General features: G+C 37.7%; 1 protein-coding gene across 1 annotated transcript in view; it reads right to left on the reverse strand.

Annotated features, from left to right (window-relative positions):
* Nucleotides 1-107: 107 nt before the first annotated feature.
* The window catches only part of LRRC72 (leucine rich repeat containing 72), a 70,055-nt gene continuing 48,274 nt past the window's right edge, over nt 108-21,888 (reverse strand). The window contains exons 4-9 of the mRNA XM_027540011.1: nt 18,789-18,870; nt 17,975-18,085; nt 7,811-7,900; nt 6,434-6,586; nt 1,271-1,298; nt 108-415 (exon numbers count right to left, since the gene is read on the reverse strand). Of these exons, the coding sequence (XP_027395812.1) occupies nt 250-415; nt 1,271-1,298; nt 6,434-6,586; nt 7,811-7,900; nt 17,975-18,085; nt 18,789-18,870 (630 nt within the window). The 3' untranslated portion in view covers nt 108-249. The remainder of the gene's footprint in view (nt 416-1,270; nt 1,299-6,433; nt 6,587-7,810; nt 7,901-17,974; nt 18,086-18,788; nt 18,871-21,888) is intronic.

Raw genomic sequence — 21,888 nt, forward strand, 5'->3', positions numbered from 1 at the left:
GGAGGAGAAGGGGACAACAGAGGATGAGATGGCTGGATGGCATCACTGACTCGATGGACGTGAGTTTGGGTGAACTCTGGGAGTTGGTGATGGACAGGGAGGCCTAGTGTGCTGTAATCCATGGGGTTGCAAAGAGTCAGACACGACTGAGTGAACTGAACTGAACTGAACTGAAATAAAGAATATGCTAATCACAGTAAAGTTTAATATATAACTGAAAACTACTAAGATTTCTAGAAACCCCAGGGGCTATCTCAGTGTGATTGTAAGCATTTGGGCAGGTCCTGTGTCTTTCTCTTCAAGGTATTTTTCCTCTCGTGTTGGCACCGTGTCCCAGTTCAGAGAGGTAATAGCCATTGCCGATCGCTTCATGGACCTTACAAAAACAGCATCTTCTGGGTCATCAAACATAGTTCTGCAAAAATGGCAATTATGTCAGGAAAAAAATCAATTAGACCAAAACACATATTTAATTTAAAGGCATAGTGCCATATTTTTCTGTTATTTGTAGTATAATACCACTGACAAGTAACTTTAGAGCCCTACTGACAAATGACTTTCAGGACAAGTAACACTGTTTTTATTGTATATTTTAAAAATACAATGGACATATTTGGGATCAGCTATAATAGATGTCAGTATAGATGTGACTATTCTTGCATTCACATTTAAAGTCAGTGGTTAAATGAAATGATTAAAATATTTATAGCTATGATACATATTAGTATATTATATACATTTTATTGAGAGGTAATTATTTCTCTGCATTATGCTACATTTTATGAAAAGTGCTTGGAGATAATATTTTTCAAGACTGAACCAAAGAAAAAATTCCTTAGTGCAAAATGTAAGGAATGATGATTTAAAAAATTTATCAATATTCATAAATTAAGATTTTTTTCAGTTATGAACCATTTCTTTTAAAAATATTATCGTGCTCACTGAACATATTTGGGGGAAAAGTAAAAAAGAAGTAAGGACCTTCATTTTTAATATCAGGTATAACTTTTTTCCTAACTTCTCCCTCCACCTCACTCCACTTCTTAATCTATTTTAGGTTATAATAATAATATTAAAAACCCTAAATATATCAAATATAAATATATAGCTTGAAATCATTCATCACAGGAAGACAGTGTGATTTTTCCTATCAAAGGGTTAGTCATTTTTTAAGTCATTAAAATTCATTTGGGGAAATGGGAATAATTTAGGGAACCACCACAATTATGAAATAACATGATAATAAAAGTAAAGTTTAAAAATCACTTACTTGTCTACATTATTTGCAAATGCAAAGTCTGCAAAAGAAATTCTAAATTAGTATTTCTCAAATGTTTATTCAGCATTTTAAAACAATGAAATAATGCTATAAAGGAAAAAGTCTAGAGCATATGTTTCTGGGTTTTGAGCAGTCTTTCAGATAAATAGTTCAGTTCATCAACATTGCCATGATGCCTAACCCCAAACTGAAATTTTCTCTCAGGTATAGAACCTTAGGTGTTTCTAATGTCTTGAGGCAAATTCTTTACTATAATACATGCCTCAAAACTGAGAACAACATGCTCTATCAACTTGGTTACCAATGGAATCCATGTGGGGATTTTTATAATTAAGATACTGAGTCTCATGTGCAGAAACAGAGCCTTTTTCTTTTTCAGATAGACACATGCATCTGTAAATGGACTAATAGACCAAATGTGGAAAAAATATTTAGGGCAGTTTAAGCCACTTGGATTCTTGGCATTAACTTCAAAGAAACAGAATAAACAAATCCTAGGTCATAAGATTCTACATCTTCCCTAGCTTTGGAGCTCAAAGGCTAGTCCTCAAAGCTTGGATTTCCTATGGTATCTTCTCGAGACTGTCCTTGCTTTGTTTATTCCTCTCCAGAGGCCCAGTGCCAGGCTAGTGATGGAATGTACCAACACCTGTTGGACCAGCAGAGCCCACAGTCTGAGCTCTTGCCAACCCACAGGCAGCGGGGACACTCTGCCTTAGGAGAGGGGTTCAAGGCATCGTTCCCATTACAAGTGGCTGGTGCAAGTCTTCCATTTCTTTGCTGATCTCCCCAGACTCTGTCTACATTTTCGACTACAAAAAGCTCACATTTTGCTTATGATGAATATAAATAAGAAAACAGTAAAAAGTGAAATTCCCCTTTGACCTTTCCAGTTCCTCATTATCAGTACTATCACTATTAAGTGTTCTGTATGTATGCTTCCAGCCTCCTGTGTGTGTATACATGTGTACTCACATACATATACAAAAAGATTTATTTGCTGACAGAATTCGAATTTTGTCATTACTCCGCATTATATTGGGCTTCCCTGGTGATTCAGTTGGTAAAGAAACTGCCTTCAGTGCAGGAGACCTGGGTTTGATCCCTGGGTTGGGAAGATCCCCTAGAGCAGGGAATGCATTATATTACTCAAAATGCATCTTTTTTTTTTTTTTTTTTGTATTCAAGATTTATCATGGAATGATTCTTTAATCCAATAGTTTGTATTGTAAGGATGTGCCATAAGTTAACTTTCTATGAGTGACCGTTTAGACTTTCTACTGTTTTTCTATTACAAAAAATGTTTCAATTAGCACTTTATACATGTATCTGTTTGTGTGTGTGCAGATACTTCTGTAGTAGAGAGATTTCAAATTTAGTTGCTGTGTTGAATAGGTTGCATATTTTATATGTGCATGGGTTCTGTCACATTGCCATATGACCTTGCAAGAAAGTTGAACTAATTTACACTCCCACCAATTATGTATGAGTTATGCTTTTGTCTCTCCTCCACTTCACCAGCCTTTCCAGTGTTTGCCTAACTGCAGGATGAAAATGGCATCTCATTGCTTTAATTTGCACTTACTTGCTCACTAGTGGGGCTGATTGTTGGATGTCACATTTATTTCCTTCTATAATGTCCACATCTTTTGTCACTAGTTTTCAAATTGATTTATAGGATCCTTTGATATAATGGGCATTAACTTTTGCCTATTGTATATACTGCAAATATTTCTTCCAGTTGTGTTTTTTAATTTTATTCCTGGGATTTGAAGAAATTTCAAGTTGTCCTTGCTTCTCAAGCTATTTGGAATACAATTGATTTCTTTCTCAATTTAGGGCAAAGAGTAATAAAATCAAAATGTGGTGTTACAACTGCTCTATAAACATTTTCAAGTATAGTTCATTTCCAGTGAAAGAATATCATCCTCAATGTGCACATCACAGTAAGAACAAATACAGAAACTATAAAACTATAAGGCACAATTTTAAGAGCTTACATAGGGAGTTCTACTAAGTTCATTATAAATGTTTGGTTTGTGGAAAATGGAGATTGAGAGATTAATTAGGGTCATGCTGCCAATTTGGGGGAGGGTTATAGTCAACCTATTTATGAATTAAGAATGTGGATTAAGAAGAAAGATTTCAAATGCAATGAAATACTCTCTCTATCCTTTCTTCCCTAATTTTGTTTTTGGAGATTTGATATGAAAGAAATGTAAAGCTCTAAAGGTAGTAGTCAGCTATCCTCCTCACACTTGGAAAACACTCTACGTATGATAAACAGATGGGGGTGGTCTTATATTGCTTGTTAATAGGTGCATTGGTTGTTTCTAAGAGTGGGGATTTTCTCTCCAGAGGTTCCTTTTCTACTACAGCATGGCTTATCGCCCTGCCCCGCCACTAATCCAGTAGCATTTAGTTTGAGTATTAGCTTTTACATGAACTAAAAGAAAAACCAAGTGGCTAACCAATAGAACAGTCCAACTTATCATGCAGTTGTTATGTGTCAAATCAGGTGGTGCAATGGTTTGTGTAATAAGCATCCTGACAGTCAAAAGAAGATATCATCCGCTTTTTAAAAATCAGGAGGCTGAAGCAAAGTCATGTCCAAAACAAAACGTGTAATTACTAGCAGAGCTGGTGTTTAGATCCAGGAGAATCTGATCCTAAAACTTGTTTCTTGCCTCTACACTGGTTGTTCTCTTAGTGGGAGTATGCATCAGAATCACCTGAAAGGCTTGTTAAAACATAGCTTCCTGGGCATGTGCATCTGCAGCAAGTTACTAACTGATGCTGCTGCTGATTTGGGGGACTACACTTTGATAATCATTGCTCTACACTATAGCCTTCTGCATCCAGAACATGTCCTCCAGGTATTTCTCCTATTCTATGGGATATATAGGGGATTGAGGAATATGTCAAATTATACTCTGTGGAAACAATCATACAAATCAAGACATTCTATAATGTAACTGGCCTGGTCCCTTCAAAAAGTCATGGGAAAACAATGGAGGCTATTTTAAATTAAAAGAGACTGAGATAGTTGGATGGCATCACCAACTCAATGGTCGAGTCTGAGCAAACTCCAGAAGAAGTGAAGGACAGGGAACCATGGCATGCTGCAGTCCATGGGGTCGCAAAGAGCTGGACACGACTTATCGACTAAACAACAATGAAGAACCCCAACAACCAAACATAATTGTGAACTCTGACTGGACTCTGGTTTGGAAAAACAGTTGTAGAAGTCATCTTGGAACAAGTGGGAAATTTGAATATGGATTATATATTAAATAACATAAAAATTAAATATAAATACATTGTTTTTCTTAGGTGTGATTATGGCATTGTGGCTTTATAGAAGAATGTCCTTATTTTTTAAATTTACAGGCCAAATTATTTAGGAAGGAAATTTCATTATGTCTGCTACTGAAGCATTTAAATGGTTCATCAATACTTGATATTTTTGAGTTTACATAAGAAGTAAAGCCTCATGCTGCTGCTAAGTCGCTTCAGTCGTGTCCAACTCTGTGCGACCCCATAGACAGGCTCCCCTGTCCCTGGGATTCTCCAGGCAAGAACACTGGAGTGGGTTGCCATTTCCTTCTCCAATGCATGAAAGTGAAAAGTGAAAGGGAAGTAGCTCAGTCGGTCCTACTCTTCTCGACCCCATGGACTACAGCCCACCAGGCTCCTTCATCCATGGGATTTTCCAGGCAAGAGTACTGGAGTGGGGTGCCATTGCTTTCTCCATAGATGATGGTGAATACAGTATAATATTAATTGTTGAATATACAGGGACATGTATAAGTGTTTAATATTTTTTCAACCATTTCTGTTGGAAAAACTTCATGATAAAAAGTTGACTTTTCATTTTGATTTTGCCTTTTTTTAAATCTTGCTCATTCTTGAATAATAATTTAGCTGGTTGCAGAATTCTTGGTTGATTATTTATTTTCATTAGTATTTTAAAAGTATTAGATCACTGTCTTCTGATTTCCATAATTGCAGTTGAGTGTGTTGTAAATCTATAAATTATTCTTTTGTAGGTAATCTACAATTTTCTCTCTATTTTAACCTCATTTTGCCTTTGGTGTGGATATTTGTTGCTGCTTTATGTCTTTTATGTTTTTGAATTGATTGTGTCTGGTGATTCTAAGGATTTATAACATTTAAACAAATTCGGAAAATTGCCAGCCATTACCATTTCAAACATTACCTTCAGCCCAATTTCTCTATTTTTCCCTGTGGGATTACAACATTTATTACTAAATTTATATAGGATTTATATGTCTCCTTATCACCTGCTTATTTTTCTATGTTGCATTTTGGGTAATTTCTTCAAAACTATTTTCCAATTTAATATCTTTTCCCTTTGTTTCTAGAGAATCTATTTGGTTATTTTTCAAATATATGTTGTCTCATTGGCAAAATGTCATGAGGAAAAGGCTTTTTGTCTTTGCACCATTTTTCATCTCCCCATGTGATACCTGATGGTACAATAACCACTTGGCAACCATAAAGCAGATTAAGAATCACAGAACAAAAGATAGATGTATTCTCAAACACCGAAAACATCATTTAACTTTATACTAACCTTGGACACTCTTTGTTGTGTGAGTAAAGTAAAGCTCTATTTGCTTAAGTCACTGTAGTTGGATTTCTGTTACATACAAGAAAGTTAAATTCCAACTAATGAATACATTACTGAAGATATTCAAGTTATACTTACATATGATCACAGTGTATGAGAGTACAACCAAATAACAATGTTATTTCTGGATGCAGGAATTGCAATGATCTTTATTTATTTTTAATATTTTTCTATATTATCAAAAACGTATAGCCTTAATTCATGAAATTGTCCAGAGTCATTGATAATAGTAGCAATTGCAGCTTATTCACTGAGCCCTTTATGTTGTGCTAGATATTGGGGTGTGGATGTCAACGTGTTATCTCATTGTTATCACATTATCTTACTTAATTTAATATACACAAATGATGATGAAGGTTGCATACTTAATTAGGCTAATAAAATTAGAAAATATTTCAGTACGTAAGTGCTTAGCTTACTGTAAATTGAAGTTATTATAATCAAATTAACCAAAAGCTTGTGCAGTTTTAATTACATTTTTTTTTCTTTTTTCAAAATACCTGAAGGTACTCTCTGCGCTGGTTTTTGCTTAAATGGTGATCGAGGATCCCATGAGGCATCTACTTTTCCTCTGAATGCTATTGATTGAACAATATGAGCCTTTTTATGGTTAAAAAGTGTAATCATCGACCTTCTTTCCTTTTCTGTAACTTCTGACAAATGCAAAAAAGCAATGTTATTGCATGGCATTATATGCAGAGTGAGTAAAAAAATAGAATTTCTGTCAAAAATGGATTTGTCCTAATTACGTTGTATGTAAACATCCTGTCATAATTAATTTGTAAAAACTCTACCAAGCTAATTCCTTAATCTTACAAGCTCAATATATGTCCCTCATGTCACAGGGCACAGATCTATCTTATCTCATCCAGACATTCTAATGCATCACCATGGATGATTGAAATTACAACTGTGCTACATCTCTTCTTTTCCTCAAGGCTATGAGGAAAAAGAAGAATAAACATATGGTTTTAATATATCCTCATTAAGAAGTTACTCAGTTACAAATGATTAAGAATGTTCACATCTGTGGAAAGGTGAGTAGGTAAGTAGGTAAATAGCACTTATGGGTAAAAGAGACCTCAAAAAATGTAAAATATAATGCACTGAGGTTGATTATTTTTTTGTGGCTTATACAAATCAGACATACTAGTTTGTCTGCAATGTCTAAAAATATATCACAAAGAGGTTATGATTGATTACATGTTTTAGTATATATATATGCATATATACTTGCAGAATTTCAAAGAATATGACTTATTTATTTTTTTAATATAAATTTATTTATTTTAATTGGCGGCTAATTACTTTACAATATTGTATTGGTTTTGCCGTACATCAACATGAATCCACCACAGGTGTACACGTGTTCCGCATCCTGAACCCACTTCCCTCCCCATACCATCCCTCTGGGTCATCCCAGTGCACCAGCCCTGAGCATCCTGTGTCATGCATCGAACCTGGACTGGCAATTTGTTTCACATATGAATATGACTTTTAGAATTTAAATAGGCTAAGCCTTAAGAGATTTAGTCCAATTGTCTCATTTTTGAAATAAAAAAAGAGTGCCAGGGGGTCAGCGAATGAGTATTCAATACATAACTGACAAAAAAATAAAAATTTAAAAAAGACAAAGCTAGAATCGAAAGGAGACCTTTCTCCAGGCTCTGTTAGATGGTCTTTCCTATGAAGTCGTCAACAGACAAGCTCCTAAACTAGAGCAAACTTCATTCAGCAAAAATTTCAAAAATAAATAATTGAAAAACTTTCATTTACAAAGACAGTTATTTTCAAAGATCAAAGATCATCAGCATTTTAAACCACTGAGTTATAAGACTGGCTCTCCAATATTTCTCTTCAAGAAGAAATGCTCTTACGATTTCGGTCAAGCAACTCGACTCCTGGAAGGTGGTAGATTATATACAGACGATACAGGTTATACTGGCACAAAGGGTTTTGGTAGAGAGCTGCAAACAAAGAAGCCAAATTAAGATGTCAGATTTTGAAATCAGTTTCATTTAACACATTATATGAAAAATCGCAAGATTAATATAAAACATAAGTATATATGAAGCCCTGCTTCACAGACTTTTGGTTTCATCAAAACCTTACCTATTCATTGCAGGACTTACTTTTTCTATCTGTTAAATTCATTCATTCAACAAAAATTTTTGGAATGCTTACTATCTTTTAGGAACTGTGCTAGGTGCTGAGGATGTATCTGTGACCCAAATCTGCCACAAATGGGAAATTTTTTAACATGTCCATAAATTAATCAGTAAAGGAAGAACTTAATATCAGCTCTAGAGGGTTCTGAGAAGATTGAAGGCAGGAGGAGAAGGGGACCACAGAGGATGAGATAGTTGAATGGCATCATTGTCTCAGTGGACGTGAGTTTGAGCAAACGCTGGGAGATGGTGATGGACAGGGAAGCCTGGTGTGCTGCAGTCCAGGTGTTACAGAGTCGGACATGACTGAGCAACTGAACAGCAATAAAAGAGGGTTCCTGCTGCTGCTCTTTATTAAAGGATTTGCTCATTTGGTTCTCTTCTTCCCCTCTCAAAGGTCACATTGGTGTCTGTGAGGAGATGAGCTGAGATGTGGTACACCATTTGAACAGAGTTTTCTTTCTTGGCTTCCCACCATTGTGCCTAGTTCAGAATATGTAAAGCCAGTAGCAGCTTCAGGTCTCAGCAGGAGCAGAGGTGAACAGATGCTGGTTTTGCACCCCGCATGCCTCTGGCCAAGCACGGGGGCTTCGGATTTCCTTGTGTGGAGGTGCTAGGATACCTAAAGAACCATGCTCGCTAATCCAGTTGCTGGAGGTGGGAGGCATGCTAATGCAGAAGAACTCCTGGCATTTCTCTCATGACATCCCTTAGGCATCAGAAGATTTTAAAAAATGCATCAACATTTAAAAAATCTTCAACTGGAAGTTGTATTTTATTTTCCAGAGAAAAGGTAGAATATTTTCCCTCTCCTTCTTTAGATAATATTAAGCAGGGTTATTTCAATACAGTCTTTTATAATTTTCACTTGGATATCTTTAGCTATTGGATTCTGCCTACATGGAATTTCTAGAAAATAATTCTGGAAAATATACCTAGTGAGGAGAACCACTAGATGGCAGTAACAGAAAGAGCTCCAGCTATTGTACAAATATCACTCAACAAAATGAGGCTCATTTAATGTACATTTAGCTGTAGCATTTGACTATTTATAGAATACTAAGTTTGATAAAAGCATGAAAGTATTAAGCACTGGAAACCCAGGAAAAAACTGATTAATATTTATAAAGAAGAGTTTGCAACATAAAGAAGACAGGGGCAGAGGGCATGCTTGAAAAACAAACTGTTTAGATAAAAACTGAAGAAGCTAATTATCTGCATGCTTTTTTCTGCAGGAAATAAAACATTCTGATATTTGTTGTATAAACACTAACTTTTCCGGCTAATAAAATCGTTATATATAGCTATTCCCTGTGGAAAACATGAGCTTTAGAGGGACTTAAAGCAGGCAATGGAAGACACCTGGTGCATAATAAACAAAAGTTATACGAGGAAAGGCATAAAAGAAAATGTAGAGCCAGGGGCAACAAGAAAATTTAAAAGAAAGGAAATATGTATGTATTGGGGGAAACTAGAGGAAAAATAAAATGGATATTTTTCAAGATTTCTTAAGTGACAAAACTGGTTTGAATTTTAATCTTAAAAGACAAGGAATTTAACATAACAAAATAATTATAACTATAGGATGGGGAATAGAATGGATGTATATTAAACCAGTAATAAGGACAGATTTAAAAAGATCCACAGCGATCATGCATTGTAGTTTCAGCCAGAAAAAGAAGAAAACGATCACCTTCAAGAATATAAAAGCAAAGCACTGTTGTTTTTAATGAGAGTTTAGGAGGAAGAAAAATTCACACGCACTATTGTGCATAAGGCTGCTCTGTGGTTACTGACTTGGAGAATCACATCCGACACCTCATAGCCCTGTCCTACATTGTAGCAGCTAGGAGCAGAGTCTGCCTTTGCATGTGATGTTAGTGGAAAATGCACAAGCATCTTACAGTGACGTTTACTTTGGGGATACCCTTCATAGTCTGTTTTCCCTCTGAGAACATTACTATTTAATTCCTTCTCTTGGTTTTCTTCCTAGTGCTTGGTTAACTAACTTATTTATGTATTGTAATACTTCTGGCTTTTGCTAAACGAATCACCAAATTTGGATCTACTAATATTGCTTATTAAAAAGGTGTCATAATACTAAAAGCTCGTGCTTATTGTGGTTCAACATTCATCTCATCATAAAATCTAAGTGGTAGCAAGTCAGAAAACTGGGCTATTATTCTCAGTCTCTAAGTTAACTTTAAAAAATAGAATTAAATAATTTAAAATTATTCTGTTTTTATTATTCACTTTTTTTCTTACTCAAATTTTAGAAGGAAGCAATCTTATTTTTAATTCTTTTTTCCCCTCCATACTATCAAGCATTAAATATTTTGGATTTATGAGTTTTGGACTGATGCTACTAAAATTACCATAAATAAAGTTTCAAAGATATGATATCAGTTTCCTGTGTCTGAAAGTTCTGAAAGCCTTCTATGATGTATGGGTACATTCTTTCAGGAACTATGAAGTGAAATTGCTTACACTTTCACTTTCAATAGGTTAATACTATTTAATCCACCTTTCCTCTAGGCTACTTATAGAGTACACCTTGATGGCGCCAGCACTGTCTTGCTTATCTTAATTTGGGATTCTGAGTCTAAGCAATTTACATCTACCCAATAATATATCAAAATGTTTCTACTACTTTACTGCACAAGCTTGAGCTCCATGAGTCACATGTGTGAAGCTATTTATGGAAACAGAAGAGGAAAAAAATTTATCTAAATAATTAGCACCAGTTAACTTTTAAAGCAAAATGTAAAATCCCATTTAAATGAACCTGAATATTTTTAAGATCATCTTTGAAGAAAGCTGATGTAATTAATAATGTGTCAGCATGTTCATTTTAATAGATGAGGAAATGATATAGAGAAGTTAAAAGCAGTTCCATCTGTGTCTGTACAGAGAAGCCTGTGGAAGGAAGCTTGCTGCTGCTGCTGCTGCTAAGTCGCTACAGTCGTGTCCAACTCTGTGCGACCCCATAGATGGCAGCCCACCAGGCTTCCCCATCCCTGGGATTCTCCAGGCAAGAACACTGGAGTGGGTTGCCATTTCCTTCTCCAATGCATGAAAGTGAAAAGTGAAAGTGAAGTCGCTCAGTTGTGTCCAACTCTAGTGACCCCAAGGACTGCAGCCTACCAGGCTCCTCCATCCATGGGATTTTCCAGGCAAAAGTACTGGAGTGGGGTGCCATTGCCTTCTGCAAGCTTAGCTGTCAACAATCAGACAGAGGTTCTGGCTCAAGGTTATTTACAAGATCAGAATCTCCACTGTTACCATTTCAACTAAAATCTCTGGGCCACAGCTTGTCCTGAATATGGAAGTGATACCTGATTTTTGAAAGACAAACTTGAACTAAACCAGGGGTTAAGAGAGTGAGGGATGCTCTTTCAGGATAAATAGCAATAAAAGATCCAGCTGGCTTTTTAATAGAGTGGACTGTTCTACTGCATTGTATGGGAGAAGTAGTCCTAACCTTGAGGGGCATCTCGGGGTAAAGAGTCTCAGATAAAGTAACCATTGAGGGACTTCCTTGGTGATCTAATGGTTAAGAATTTGCTTTGCGATGCAGGGGCCATAGGGTCAATCCTTGATCATGTTGACTAAAAAGATGTACAACTTGAGAGTTGCAAATTAAGTTTTATTTGGGGCAAAATGAGGACTGCAGCCCGGGAGGCAGCACCGCAGATAGCTCTAAGAGACTGCTCCAAAGAGGTAGTAGGAGAAGGTCAATATAGAGGATTTTGATGAAGGCGGAGTTCAATACCATTAAGCATTCATTTTAGAAAAAGTTTGTTGCTAGGACCTGATGTCACCATGAAGGAATTTAGGGCTTTTCTAGATATGAGGAGATGCAAGAATTGGGATCGTAAAATCTGTTCCTAAAACTTCTATCTAAAGTCCTGTCCCACAAGATTGCCTGAAGCACAGAGTGCCTTACTCCACCCTGAACTCTCTCAGGGGGTGTTGAAGGTCAACAGTGCGGGGTTTAGTCTCTGATGGCCATGGCAAATGCCCTTGTTGTTCAGTCATTGGCAACCATCTTGGCAAGCACCAATTTGTAGTTGACAGGGAACTAAGATCCCACAAGCCATGGAGCAACTAACTAGAGAGTCTGTGCATCATGAGGAACGATCCCACAAGACACAATGAAGACCCTGTGTGCTACAACTAAGACCTGACTTGGCCAAGTAAATAAATAAAGAGACCATTGAGACCATGATCCCACAATGACCTCTCAGCATCCCTCTTCACTCCCTGACTATTGCCATCAACAGTGGACTGCGGCCAACTGGGGAAGGGCGGGACAGGATATGCTTAAGATCAGAATCTGTAAAAGCTGGAGATGGCACCTTTGAGAAGGGGCATTTCCTGTCTCCAATGGTGAATCCTTAAAGACTGCAAGGAAAGCAAGTCTTAACAATTCTGCAATGTGGGAATCCAAATATACCTTCTAATAGTGGAGCTTCATGAAACACAGAGACAATTAGAAATGGGGAGACTAAAGATTTAGAAACAGAATGGGTTCAGCATTTTGTTGCTGTTGGAATGTTTTTTTCCATGTAGGCAAAGAGGCAGGGAGGCTGAAGGTCAGTGAAAGTCTGCAGCCACAAAGCAGGTTTTCGACACCAGTACAGATTTAGAAAGAGTTTGGAGGAGAGAAGGGAAGAGGAAAATGGAGCAAGAGAGCAAGGGTGTGGAAAGGAAGACTGCCTGGAGAGAAAAGGTGTGTCCTGCCTGACTCAGCCTGGAAGTCAGGAATTCCAGTTTCCAGGACCTCACACTCTGCAGCAGTTTTAGGCCTCCCTGAAGCTCCCAGCCATGGGAGCAATCTTGGGCAATTTCTCGGCAGTTCTCTTCATAAATGCCAGTGGAGGGTGCAGTGCTGAAATGGATTAGAGGTTTACCCTCCAGGCTATTTTCTCACCCTCTAAAGAACTGGTAATTGAAGTGGAATAATAACATTTTAGCATTTTATACAGTTTTTACAACTTGAAAAGACAAAATTCTTAACACTTGAAAATACATGGATTTCTCATTTTAGTTAATGAGCTGAGTCTATTCTGTGATTGCAAATGAACCTTATAGAAACTTAATTTGGGGACATTACTGCACAAATATAATTCAGTTCAGTTCAGTTCAGTTCAGTAGCTCAGCTGTGTCCGACTCTTTCTGACCCCATGAATCGCAGCACGCCAGGCCTCCCTGTCCATCACCAACTCCCGGAGTTCACTCAGACTCACGTCCATCGAGTCAGTGATGCCATCCAGCCATCTCATCCTCTGTCGTCCCCTTTTCCTCCTGCCCCCAATCCCTCCCAGCATCAGAGTCTTTTCCAATGAGTCAACTCTTTGCATGAGGTGGCCAAAGTACTGGAGTTTCAGCTTTAGCATCAGTCCTTCCAAAGAAACTCCAGGGCTGATCTCTTTCAGAATGGACTGGTTCGATTTCCTTGCAGTCCAAGGGACTCTCAAGAGTCTTCTCCAACACCACAGTTCAAAAGCATCAATTCTTCGGTGCTCAGCCTTCTTCACAGTCCAACTCTCACATCCATACATGACCACTGGAAAAACCATAGCCTTGACTAGACGGACCTTTGTTGGCAAAGTATATGTCTCTGCTTTTGAATATGCTATCTAGGTTGGTCATAACTTTTCTTCCAAGGAGTAAGCGTCTTTTAATTTCATGGCTGCAGTCACCATCTGCAGTGATTTTGGAGCCCCCCAAAATAAAGTCTGACACTGTTTCCACTGTTTCCCCATCTATTTCCCATGAAGTGATGGGACCAAATGCTGAGTAGCTAGTAAATGCCAACATTTTTTAAAAATATAATATCTTTAACCAAAATGAGGTAAGGGTTCAAACTGCATATTTGGTACTAAAATTTTTCAGAAATTTTTTTTGGCGGGGAGGGGCAATTATACACACCATTTTCTCTATTAAAAAAAAAAAATCCCTCTAAGATTCTCAGTTATAACAATTTATATAACGAATTACATGACTATGATTTTTAAGTAGAGGTCACTTAAAACGTTGTGACAGGCAATGGTGTGGACCTTACACTACCAGGCTGAGCTAATAGATTTTCAGAGAGCAGGAAAAGGCACTCCTGCACCCCACCTCAGGGCCGACACTACTCTGTGGCCACACAGAGGCTTCCTATGGGAGGCAGGCACTGAATTGAATTTCAGACTCCATTCACACCCCAGCCCATCCCCTGCCCCCACCAGGCACTTCTGTTTAGGGCATAACTTTGTTGACTATGATGGCAACCTTGATTGCTAACCTCCAAATCTTGCCTTGTAAAATAAATTTGCTTAAATTATCGAGCTCTTATATTTGGCAAATTGTCCAATTAGTTTTGCATTCAGGCACCTCAGGTCTTCAGGAAATACAAAGGTTGACTGTTAGAAAACTGTAAGCTCCATACAGATCCAGATGGGGTCTTTCTTGTGTACCTTTATGTCCCCATCTAGAAGAGTATCACTCAGTGAATGCATGATAAATATTTATTGAATGAATGAATGATAAATAAAAGAAGCACAGTATGAGTTTAAGTTTTTACATTCCATAGTAGTCTAGTTAAAGCTCTGAGCCCTGCATTTCTACCATTAAAGAGGGAATAATTCTAATCACATCATGCTAATCACATCATTGGATTGTTATGAATATTTAAATGAGAATATTATAAGAAAGTATTTTCTCAACACTCAAACATGTTATTATAATGATTATTTAAAATGTCAATTAAAAAAAATCTCTTTACCAATAAGCAGAATTTCTAGACCATGTGCATCTTAATTCATTATCCAACTTTACACAATCCATAGTAAAATAATATTTTTGTTGTTACATCTGGGGTCAGTCCCTGGTCAGGAAACTGAGATCCTACAAGCCACACAGAGCAGCCAAAAGAAAGGAAAAAAAGCCCACGTATTTTACAGAATTAGTTTAATATTTGAAGCAATTCTGAGAGGTAGCTATTAGCCCATTTTACAGAAAAGTGAAGGTAAGGTAGAGTAGATCTTGCATAACCAGTCTCTTAATCACAGAAGCACCTGTTCAGCACAGAAGGGCCAGATACAAATATGCATGTCAATCCTGATAAGTCTTTAATAGACCTTATTACATCTCAAAAATAAGCACTGAATTCCCATGAACTTAGGGTAATCTTAATAGTTAGTTTAAGAACCTACCTATAAGCACTTAAATAATTTCTCCTTACAGTAGCTATAACTAATCAACACTGAAAATATTTGAAAACTTTAATAATTATGTTTTGATCTGATCAAGACCTCCACCAACAACAGCAGTTTACACATATTTAAAGCACTGTCTCAGGCAATTCTGAGAAAATAATACAAAATAAATAGGGGGGAAAGAAAATATCTATATTTTGACACTGTATAAAGAAGTTTCTTTTGATGAAAGTGAAAGAGGAGAGTGAAAAAGTTGGCTTAAAGCTCAACATTCAGAAAACTAAGATCATGGCATCTAGTCCCATCACTTCATGGGAAATAGATGGGGAAACAGTGGAAACAGTGTCAGAATTTATTTCTGGGGGCTCCAAAATCACTGCAGATGGTGATTGCAGCCATGAAATTAAAAGATGCTTACTCCTTGGAATGAAAGTTATGACCAACCTAGATAGCATATTGAAAAGCAGAGACATTGCTTTGGCAACAAAGGGCCATCTAGTCAAGGCTATGGTTTTTCCTGTGGTCATGTATGGATGTGAGAGTTGGACTGTGAAGAAAGCTGAGCGCCGCAGAATTGATGCTTTTGAACTGTGGTGTTGGAGAAGACTCTTGAGAGTCCCTTGGACTGCAAGGAGATCCAACCAGTGCATTCTAAAGACCAGTCCTGGGATTTCTTTGGAAGGACTGATGCTAAAGCTGAAACTCCAGTACTTTGGCCACCTCATGCAAAGAGTTGACTCATTGGAAAAGACTCTGATGCTTGGAGGGATTGGGGGCAGGAGGAAAAGGGGATGACAGAGGATGAGATGGCTGGATGGCATCACCGACTCAATGGACGTGAGTCTGAGTGAACTCCGGGAGTTGGTGATGGACAGGGAGGCCTGGTGTGCTGCGATTCATGGGGTCGCAAAGAGTCGGACACGACTGAGTGACTGAACTGAACTGAACTGAAAGAAGTTTCAAACTCTGAAATCTGAAAACCCATTCACTGCTCTGACTCTTTTCCCTTGGTCCACCTAGAAACATTTGTTCTGAATTGCCATCATGTACCAGTTTATTTACTCTTCAACACTATAAGCTTATTGAGAGTAGGAACTGTGTATTATTTATTTTTCTAACCCATCTCACACTTTCTCCAAATACTGAGGCCAGTTCCTGGTTATCTATGAATTAAGTTTGTGGTTTACCCAATGGAAAACTTCCATTAAAATATGCTCTTTTGTAGGGGGTGGGTGGGTGTCAGCTTTATTAATATAATTTCCATATGATAGGCTTCACTAATTTTAAATACACAATTCATAGTTTTTAGTATATTCACAGAATTGTGCAATCGTTGTTGTTCAGTCACTCAGTTGTGTTCAACTCTTTGAGACCCCATGGACTGCAGCACGCTATGCTTCCCTCCCCTTCACTATCTCCCAGAGTTTGCTCAAACTCATGTCCATTGAGTCAATGATGCCATCCAACCAACCAACTCATCCTCTGTTGTCCCCTTCTCCTCCTGCCTTCAATCTTTCGCAGCATCAGGGTCTTTTCCAATGAGTCAGTTCTTCAAATCAGGTGGCCAAAGTATTGGGAGCATCAGCTTCAGCACCAGTCCTACCAATGAATATTCAGGACTGATCTCCTTTAGGATGGACTGGTTTGATCTCCTTGCAGTCCAAAGGACTCTTGAGAGTCCTCTCCAATACCACAATTCAAAAGCATCAATTTTTCGGCACTCAGCTTTCTTTATGGTCCTACTCTGACATCCATACGTGACTACTGAAAAAGCCACAGCTTTGACTAAATTGACCTTTGTTGGCAAAGTAATATCTCTGCTTTTTAATATGCTGTTTAGGTTGGTCATGGCTTTCCTTCCAAGGAGCAAGCATCTTTTAATTTCATGGCTGCAGTCACCATCTGCAAGGATTTTGGAGCCCAAGAACATAGTCTGTCACTGTTTCCATTGTTTCCCCATCTATCTGCTGTGAAGTGATGGGACTGGATGCCATGATCTTCACTTTTTGAAGGTTGAGTTTTAAGCCAACTTTCTCACTCTCCTCATTTCATTTTCATCAAGAGGCTCTTTAACTCCTCTTCACTTTCTGCCATAAGGGTGGTGACATCTGGATATCTGAGGTTATTGACATTTCTCCCAGCAATCTTGATTCCAGCTTGTGCTTCATCCAGGCTGGTATTTTGCATGATGTGCAACCATTACCACCTTCCATTTCAGAACATTTTCATCACCCCAAAAAGAAATGCCAGGCTATCACTCCACAGACCCTCATCCCCCAACCCTGGGTTAAACACTAATCTATTTAAAAGCAGTTACCTCTCAGTGTTGCTATCTTGATCAATGTGCCCATTCTGGACATTTATATGAACAAGTGGAATCATATAATAAATGCCAAAACTTCCTTTTGAGGTAAAAACCCAAAACACAGATGTAACATGTAACACTTCTTTTGGGTCACTTTTGGCATTTTCATACTGTATCATTTCACAAAAGTTTTTTCTACCTATTGTTCTTTTTAAAATGTATTTTTAAAGAGATTAAGATCTAGTCTTGTTTTCGGGAACATCTAAGCAGTTTTGTTAAAAACACTGATCTAGTTTAAATTCAAAACATGAAATAGTGTGTTATCACTTTTAAATTATGGACATATAAAGTGCAGATTAATACTTAGGGTCTTCAGATTTAGCATTCCCTTTAACTCTTTTACTGTTGCGTCAAGGTTTATTAACTCATTGTGATGTAGCAGGAGTATATGCAGTGAAGGCAAATAGTGCAGGCCTGAAAAAAATAAAATATTTGTGTAAGATTTAAAACATTTTTTTAAATGAATAAAAATGTTTTGTACTACTCATGATAATAGTATACAAGTACTTTAATACCTGGCTTGTAATTATCACTTTAGAGATTGTTGCAGATACAAAATTAACTCAGAGTGAAACACAGATTTGACTGGGAAAAAATATAACCAGTAAAAACATTTAAGATTATTTATGAAGTCATTATTTTTATTAATGCTCCCAAACATTGTTAAAAAATTTGCTTCCACAATATCTAGTTTGTGTCCAATGATGCAGTAGAATGGCAAAATTTTTATGTTAAAAAAAAAAAGATTCTTTAACATCTTGGATAAGACATTTGATAATATTGAGCTAAAACCATAATCAAACAGCACATCTTAAATGAAATATACATAAGAACATTAAAAATTAAGTTTCTATCATATATTTTCAATGGAAATGTTAAAACAGAGTTTTCCACACCATTAGCAATACCATGCATGTGTATGTGCTAAATTGCTTCAGTGATGTCCAACTCTTTGTACTGTAGCTCTTATGGACTGCAGTTCACCAGGCTTCTCTGTCCATGGGATTCTACAGGCAACAATATTGGAGTGGGTTGCCATGTCCTCCTCAGCAATACCATAGTTGAAAGTTATTTAATTGAAAATCTTTTCAATTAAAAGAGAAAATTTAAGACATACCTTCAATATCAAATATTGCATTGTTGTTTAGATATAATTCTGCCAGACAATAGTTTCTGGTTAGAAATGTTATTCCATGGAGCTGAAAATGAGAGTTAGAGAACAATATACTTACTACAAAAACTATACATAATTATATGCACATATATAAATTTAGTTAAGAGCTAACATTTGGTGTTTTTATTAATTATCTGCAACTTCTTGCCTGGGCTACTGAATTGCCTTTGAAGGTACATGTGATAAAAAGAGTATGTGCCCACAGGACTGGAAAAGGTCAGTTTTCATTCCAATCCCAAATAAAGGCAATGCCAAAGAATGCTCAAACTACCACACAATTGCACTCATCTCACACGCTAGCAAAGTAATGCTCAAAATTCTCCAAGCCAGGCTTCAACAGTACATGAACTGTGAAATTCCAGATGGTCAAGCTGGATTTAGAAAGGGCAGAGGAACCAAAGATCAAATTGCTAACATCTGTTGGATCATCGAAAAAGCAAGAGAGTTCCAGAAAAGCATTTGCTTCTGCTTTATTGACTATGCCAAAGCCTTTGACTGTGTGGATCACAACAAACTGTGGAAAATTCTGAAAGAGATGGGAATACCAGACCACCTGACCTGCCCCCTGAGAAATCTGTATGCAGGTCAAGAAGCAACAGTTAGAACTGGACGTGGAACTACAGACTGGTTCCAAATCAGGAAAGGAGTACATCAAGGCTGTATATTGTCACCTTGCTTATTTAACTTATATGCAGAGTACATCATCAGAAATGCTGGACTGGATGAAGCACCAGCTGGAATCAAGATTGCAGGGAAAAATATCAATAACCTCAGATATGCAGATGACACCACCCTTATGGCAGAAAGCAAAGAACTAAAGACCCCCTTGATGAAAGTGAAAGAGGAGAATGAAAAGGTTGGCTTAAAACTCAACATTCAGTAAACTAAGATCATGACATCTGGTCCTCAGTTCATGGCAAATAGATAGGGAAACTATGGAAATAGTGAAAGACTTTATTTTTTTGGCTCCAAAATCACTACAGATGATGACTATAGCCATGAAATTAAAAGACACTTGCTCCTTAGAAGAAAAGCTATGACCAACCTAGACAGCATATTAAAAAACAGAGACATTACTTGGCCAACAAAGGTCTGTCTAGTCAAAGCTATGGTTTTTCCAGTAGTCATGTATGGATGTGAGAGTTGGACTATAAAGAAAGCTGAGTGCCGAAGAGTTGATGCTTTTGAATTGTGGTGTTGGAGAAGACTCTTGAGAGCCCCTTGGATGGCAAGGAGAGCCAAACAGTCCATCCTAAAGGAGATCAGTCCTGAATATTCATTGGAAGGACTGATATTGAAGCTGAAACTCCAATACTTTGGCCATCTGATAGTAAGAACTGACTTCTTGGAAAAGACCCTAATGCTGGGAAAGATTGAAGGCAGGAGGAGAAGGGGATGACAGAGGATGAGATGGTTGGATGGCATCACTGATGTGATGGACATGAGTTTGAGCAAGCTCTGGAAGGTGGTGATGGACAGGGAAGCCTAGCATGCTGCAGTCCATGGGGCTGCAAAGAGTCAGACACGACTGAGAGACTGAACTGAACTAGCTGACTTAATACAAACTTTTCTTACCACACCTCTAAACTGTGTGGTTTTCAAAGCTTCTGGAATCTGGTCCAGCCCTTTGTTTCGACAACCTTTCCTGTTGTTCTGCTCCATGTCATAGCACTGGATTTGGCTCCATATATCCACTGATTCACCACCACATATTACTGAGTGGCCATTATGTGCCAAGGGCTCCCTCCTCAGATAATGCTAAGCCGTTTCTGCATCTGTGTATGAGTCATGGTTTCTCTTTGCCTGAATGGCTTTTCTTCCTGGTACATTTCTGATTATTCTCAAGGATCTGCCCTAGGCTGGCAATGCCTCTCCCACCATCCCTGAGCAGGCTGCCGCAACACGTTTCCACTGCTCCAGAGATTCACTGGGACCATTCTTTGATCTCTTTGCATCTCAGTGCTGTCTTCTTGCTTTGTTTTGACCCACATTTTGTTTCTCTAAACTTCCACATGCTCCAGGACTTTGAGTCAGATTTCCTGAGAGATGGTTTAATTCAGTAGTTAAATGCTCTACATGCCACCCACCCGCCCTTCCGCTGAGGTATACCTTCCCCCTCTCACCACTGTTCCCCCTCCCCCAAGAAGGCCTAATTCTGAATTCTCTTTTTTATACCCCAGTCTATGAGCCATCTCCTCTTCTCGGGCTCTCTGTCGTTCATGTCAACAGATCTCAGTTGAACCAAGGACTCTGTAATCTACATACATTCAGGAGATCAGACCCAGGGCTAACAGCTCAACTGGCCACCATTTCCAAGAAGCAGACAAGATACAGCACAATCCTCTTACTTTACAGCTCATCTTTCTTTAATAAGTCCTTTCCTGATAACTCCAAATCCCATGAACCTTCCTTTTCTTGATCACATCCAACACTTTCTTAGACTTGTGCAATTACTTGATCACTGGTTTTGTGTCTTCCTTAAGGAAAGAAACCATGTTTCTTCAGTCTCTGATCCTTCCCATCTCTCCATTCTCCTAACTACACGGTGAAGTGTGATCTTACTTTCAAGATGAGATTAGAAATTTCGTGTGCTGTATGAATTGGAAATAGTCAAAAGCACTCTTGATAATTCCTCTAATGAACCATTAGGGTACGTAATAGGAGTATTTAACTCTGATCTGAATTCAGAAATGTTTGTTACCCTGCAAGGAGAATCCCACTACTTTAAAGAAAAATATTGATTTTATAACCCTGATAAAATTTGACAGATTTGAGTTATGAGGATGAGATATGGTAGAGTCACAGGGTGGGGCAGATAAGTTCTAAAAGCAGTGCTTAAGTTAAATGTGAACAATGCTCACTTTACAGCTTCATACAGGATGTAGCAGGGAGAAGAATCTCATGAAACAGTTTTGATCAAGTGCTTACTGGTTTATATATACAGAAATAAGTGCTCATGATTGTAAATTAGTTTTATATGTTTATTAAAATCTATCATGGGAAATACTGTCATCAGTTAAATAAAACTGTTTTAACTTTTGAT

The sequence above is a fragment of the Bos indicus x Bos taurus genome, chromosome 4, assembly GCF_003369695.1.
Source record: "Bos indicus x Bos taurus breed Angus x Brahman F1 hybrid chromosome 4, Bos_hybrid_MaternalHap_v2.0, whole genome shotgun sequence".
Lineage (NCBI taxonomy): Eukaryota > Metazoa > Chordata > Mammalia > Artiodactyla > Bovidae > Bos > Bos indicus x Bos taurus.